The sequence below is a fragment of the Doryrhamphus excisus genome, chromosome 3 (genome assembly GCF_030265055.1).
Source record: "Doryrhamphus excisus isolate RoL2022-K1 chromosome 3, RoL_Dexc_1.0, whole genome shotgun sequence".
NCBI classification, from domain to species: domain Eukaryota; kingdom Metazoa; phylum Chordata; class Actinopteri; order Syngnathiformes; family Syngnathidae; genus Doryrhamphus; species Doryrhamphus excisus.
The window spans coordinates 19,023,627-19,028,866 of NC_080468.1; the positions used below are offsets into that span (position 1 = coordinate 19,023,627).

The following is a 5,240-nucleotide window of genomic DNA, read 5'->3' on the forward strand; positions in this document are numbered from 1 at the left end:
GTTAGACATAAATGTGTAAAAATCCATTATACCGCAGAAAATATGACGTACGTTTTCCTTTTTTGACAATTTTCCTTCCGTGTGTTACCAACTAATTACCCGTAGAAACAAATGAGCTTTAAGCTACACTGTGCATACTTTAATCTTGTCCACTACCATATTTATTTACAACAACCACTGTTACAAATCTACAACATTTTTATGACACATACCGGCCTGAAAAATGACAAATTGGCTTACTTGGCCGTGTGTGACATGTTTATAATGCAATGGTTCCGGATTCTGCTCACCATTATGGCGCCCAAACCAGCGCAGGGCATACTACGGAAGTACTATTCAATTCAAGTGTCTTTGGTTGAAATCCAATTTCCGGGTTCGGTATATTTCAAAATAAAAGCATATTTTTACAATAACATCCAAATTATGTCATAATATTAACATGCGGTGGTTTGAGAAGACGTTGGTGTGAATTGTCAGTCATGTTGGACTTTGTTTGTAGTGTACATTTATATTTGCAAAATCTATAGAACATTAGCAGGGTTGCTGTATCCTGTGCCTGGTGTTGGGCCTCGGCTTGGGGTTGTCCCAGCTGTTGCCTGCGGAAAGACTCTGCCATCACCACAGCAGTCAGCAAGAAATGAATATGGGTCAAGGACTGATGGGTAAATCCTGACTGAAGACACTCGGTCTTCATATATTAATCTTGAAAAGACTCAAATTGTAATATTTTACTGTATGATATTGAGTACGATAGAGCTAACAATTTTGAATGGCCAAGCATTTGTATGTTTTGTCATTTGCGTTGTGGCTTGCATGTTTTTTGTGTGTTTTGGGATGTTTCTGTGCTTTCGTCCCCGTCAACCAGTGTAAAAATCCCGTCTGAGATGTTTGTAACACGGGTGACCAACTATAAGAAACCTCGAAACATTCGGTTTCATTCCAAATAATGGAAGCTTTGTCCGATGGCTCTCGGTATCGCTGATGGGATATTTCATTAATTGCATATTTATACTAAATTCTGGTGGAATTATATGCCCTTTATTGTCAACGACAACAGTACAGTGAAACACACAATGGTGATCACTGAGACTAAATTCATAACCGGAAGAAAAGAGAACATGTTCCAGTTAAGCAGATTCCCACAACTTCTTTACATCCACTGTGAAAAAAAAATCAAATGTTTTCTTAAAAGACTGCAGTGCAGACTAATAAGATTCCCATAGAAAATGTAACTTTACTAAAGAAATGGCAGTCATGTGGTTAAGAAGAAGGTTTCATGTTTTTTAGACGCACTGCTTTCTCCATCTCAAACTGTCTGTGATCAACACGTTCCAAGAAGTTCTTCCTCTCCACATACCTTAACAGGGAAAAAGAAAGCATCAAATATGCATGTCAGGTCGACTTTCAAAAACACAGTCACACAAAGGATGAACATGACATTCTACGTCACAAGATAGACGATACATCATTCGTACGCACACCCCTACGACACAAGTGTCCAAATTGAGGGCTGGGGGCCCGCTGATTTTAACATAGTGTTGATTTGTTATGCATTTCAAGTCATTTCATAGTGGGAAAAAAAACAAAAAACAGAAAAAAAACAAAGCTATCAAACGTCTTACCCATCTCTCCCCCTGTTGTGGATTGCCAGCTCCTCGGTGATGCCCTCCTCAGATTTAAAAGCGTCCCAGTCCATCTTTGACTTCTCCAGTGTACTCAATTTTTGTTTCTTTCCCCCAAAACGACTCAGCACACCGGACAGCCCCGCTGGCCGCTTCGTACTGCTAACACAAAATTGACAATTCTAGTTAACTTTAGGAAAAGTTTTGTGATTAAACTTGAAGATGCCAACTAACAATGGTACTTTGAATTTGATCCCTTTATTAAAAATAAAAAATAAAGCATTAATAAAGGGACATCAGCGGTCTCTGGGGACTATCAGGAAGTGTGCACACATCCACGGTAGACATGGCCAAAAGTTATTTTTGCTTCATAAAAATGTCGATACGGCCCATTGTTTTCACTTCCTGTCAATGTGCTCATCTGTGCCCTGTGCTTATTTGAAGATGTTGCAAAGGAATCCTTTGTTGACCAATAAAATATTATTTAAACTTTTTTTTAAAGCATATTTCCAATGGGTGTGGGAGGAAGGCGTAACTTTCAGACAATAAAATAAACATGAGACAGGAATGCTGGTGAAGTAGATCAATACAAATATGATAAGATGATGAAATAACATACATGAATCATGCATATTTGTGTAAATGTGCATGAGTTGTTAGTACCTGGGGCCGGGACAGCCTGACTGGGTGGGAGAAGTGGGATTTTCTTCATCTCGCTGCTCCTCTTTTTCGCACTGGCTCTTTAGATGCATCTTTGCTTCTTTGGAGTCTGCTAAAACTTCTTTATTGAGCCTGACAAAATAAACAATCAATATCTTATGCAGCCTTAGACAAATGTAAACTCTTTAAATATGTTGCTTCACCCAGCCTCTGTTAGAACTGCTTTTATATTTTTTTCATGGTGACTGTGCTCCCAACTCCCTTGGCATCATTCGCCAGCTCCTCCTTTTTGTCATTCTGTTACCAGACCAGACAAAATCTTGCATGGAGCTCCGCTAAGCTTTGGCTGAAGGTTACTAAAAGTAATATCAGATGTGAATGCAGTAATATTGTATATTTTTTCCATCTCTGCACCACATTTTAATAACTAAATGTCAGCCAGAGGGAGAGAAATAATGGCAAAATATAATATGTGGGAATAGTGAGTCATCATACCTGATTTCTTCCCCGGCAAAGTCAAAAACTTTGATGATGGTGACTTTAGATGGATCTGCTGCCCGGGTTTCAGTTGTTGTTGACGTTGAAGAATCAGCCTAAGGAATTAAAAAAAATAGATAATCACACAAAACCCTTTACAGTATACAGTAATCCCTATCGTGGTTAATTGGTTCCAGATCTGAGTCAAACATTTTAGTAGTTGCAGCATAGAAAACCTGTTTACCTCCTTCTAAGTACATTTAACAATATTAGAGCCACCTAGACATGGACTAACACCCCTATAGTCACCTTTACACTCATATTACCCAATGTGGTAGACATAAAAGAGACATAATTATCTCAGTCAATGTAATTTCACTGACATCTAGTAACCAGTGTGGAATACTATCATTCATTCTGCTACTTATGTGCTTGAAAACGCATATATATATATACTTAATAACTGCACATATCACAACCAGATATTGATGCAACATTGAAGACATGAGTTTATGATGTTGTCATGGTAACTGTTACCTCACACGGGGTGTGGGACGGTGCAGCGGATGTGGATGCGTTGGGTCTAGAGCCAACATCACAGAGGAAACGAGCCCAGAGGTCATCCGATTGCTTCTTCTGTCCTTCTTCATTGGTCTTCTGTATTTGGGTCCGTTCTTGCCCACCTTCCTGTAGGGGCTCAGCCTCGTTTGCAGCGCCTCCATTCTCTTCTTGGTCTACTTTGTTTACTCGCCTCGTCCTGTTCTTGGGGATTCTGAGTGAATAAGAGAGTAATAGACTTTATGAGAAAAATACTTACATCTCAGTCTGTATTAAAGTATTAGCAATACAATGATGTCAAGTGTTCCAATGATGAAATACTACATACTACATACAGGTACAGTTCATTTGTATGCCGTGACTGACAACTCCACCAACCTCATACTGTTTCCCCTTTTCTTGGTGCTCTTCCTGGTCGAACTGCCGGGATGCGGCACATCGCTTTCATCCAAAAGGTCTTCCTTTTCACACTCATCAAGATCATCCTCACTCAGGTTATCATCTGAGCGGAAAGACAATCAATTTCAATCAGTGTCACATTTGTTTATAAAGGAGATGATAGGTTATTTGTTGCTGTTTGAACATATGTGTTTTCTCATAGGACATAGATTTACCAACACAAAGTTGATTGAGTTAATGTCCTGTACTTTATTATCATCCTGTCAACTGCAACTCTTCATTCAAGTCCTGTAATGCTATGAGGTAATATATTTATCCGTATGTTGTACATACGTATCTCAACATAGTATTAGTACAGCTCAATTCCGTTACATTTGTACCACAGTGAGACTACTCTTGATGATAAAGGAATCAAATCACAACATAACGTCTTACCTGATGGCAGGTAATCTGCATCTTCACTCGATGAAGAGCTGTCGTCATCGTCAAAGCAGTTCATCTCTGACTTCAAACTCAAGCCTCGCTGACAAAAATGTATTAAGGATATAATTTATAATATATGTGTAATGGAACACGGTGAAACTGCGTTACATTCGATTTACATAGTAACACCTCTGCTTGTTGGAGGATAAGAGAACAAAGTGGATGCTAGTTTTGTACACGGCGCATGCGCTTATCTTCTTCTACTATTAATTCTTCTTCGGTAAATTTTGTAACATAGGCAAATCAGCTATTTGGTGCACTGCCGCCATCTACTGGAAAGAAATGTACCTCGGAAGTAGTGGTGGGAAAAACCGTTCATTTCAGGGAACCGGATCATTTCATTTGGTTCATTTTGGTCAATTGGTCGTTAGCCTGGGATCTCCCCCTGTGCATAGACTCGGTTAGCCGTGTCGAGTCAGTCCGTTCACTCATGTTCATGTTCGTTCAGACTCAACAGCGCAACAACACGTGATGACTAGTGGTGTGTCGGTCATGAACGAACGGGTCAAAAGAACTAGTTATTTTTTGTGACCGGAATGAACAAGGTCAATCTCTCGGTCTCGGTCTTTCAGTCAGCTAACCCCACCCACCCACAGAGCGAGGGGCGACTGTAGGATAAGACAGGCAAGCACACAGATAGTCCCGCCCTGCAAAAGGAACGGCGAACTGACTCTCCAGCCAATTAAAAAAAGCATTTGCAATTGAACGAACTGAACGGGTATTTTAGGGGACCTCGTTCATTCCGTTCATAAAAAAAAGAACTAGTTGTTAATGACATTAACAACTACAAATCGCGTGTCTTTAAGAAACGTAATGATGAAATAGTGTATCTTTAAATTAACTATTAATACAATTTAGTTTCAGAAACCATTGGATTATTTCGTGTGTGGTTCAAAAATTCTCATGATCATGTGGCATGAATGTAATTTGCCCATGTTTGGTCTAGCTAGCTGCTAAATGCTTGTCATTTGTAATGAGAGCGTGCTTACATATAAAGGTTTCAATGAACCAAATAAGTATCCAGTGCATTTTTGTTTCTTT

At 39.4% G+C, this 5,240-nt stretch overlaps 1 protein-coding gene across 3 annotated transcripts; it reads right to left on the reverse strand.

The window, feature by feature from the left end:
- Positions 1-582: 582 nt before the first annotated feature.
- cfdp1 (craniofacial development protein 1) lies at positions 583-4,406 on the reverse strand. Of its 3 annotated transcripts, XM_058068556.1 has the most exons (8): positions 4,152-4,403; positions 3,696-3,819; positions 3,297-3,531; positions 2,778-2,875; positions 2,286-2,414; positions 1,623-1,784; positions 1,234-1,357; positions 583-1,054 (listed from the first exon to the last, which is right to left on the reverse strand). In XM_058068556.1, the coding sequence occupies exons 1-7, from the start codon at positions 4,213-4,215 to the stop codon at positions 1,261-1,263; spliced, it is 909 nt and encodes a 302-aa protein (XP_057924539.1). In that variant the 5' UTR covers positions 4,216-4,403; the 3' UTR covers positions 583-1,054; positions 1,234-1,260. The 3 variants fall into 3 exon arrangements, with proteins under 3 accessions (XP_057924539.1, XP_057924540.1, XP_057924537.1); XM_058068557.1 differs by lacking the exon at positions 583-1,054 and having other exon boundaries at positions 1,065-1,357; positions 1,623-1,781; positions 4,152-4,406; XM_058068554.1 differs by lacking the exon at positions 583-1,054 and having other exon boundaries at positions 1,066-1,357.
- Positions 4,407-5,240: the final 834 nt, after the last annotated feature.

What these genes read in the sequence shown, in the direction of transcription:
- cfdp1 (XM_058068556.1), bottom strand. Translation starts at nt 4,215, where the DNA reads ATGAACTGCTTTGACGATGACGACAGCTCTTCATCGAGTGAAGATGCA. An exon ending in CGTCCCACACCCCGTGTGAG is followed by an intron (nt 2,876 to 3,296) that starts GTAACAGTTACC and finishes TTAATTCCTTAG; the next exon opens with GCTGATTCTTCAACGTCAAC. An exon ending in TCAGGCTGTCCCGGCCCCAG is followed by an intron (nt 1,785 to 2,285) that starts GTACTAACAACT and finishes ATTTTGTGTTAG; the next exon opens with CAGTACGAAGCGGCCAGCGG.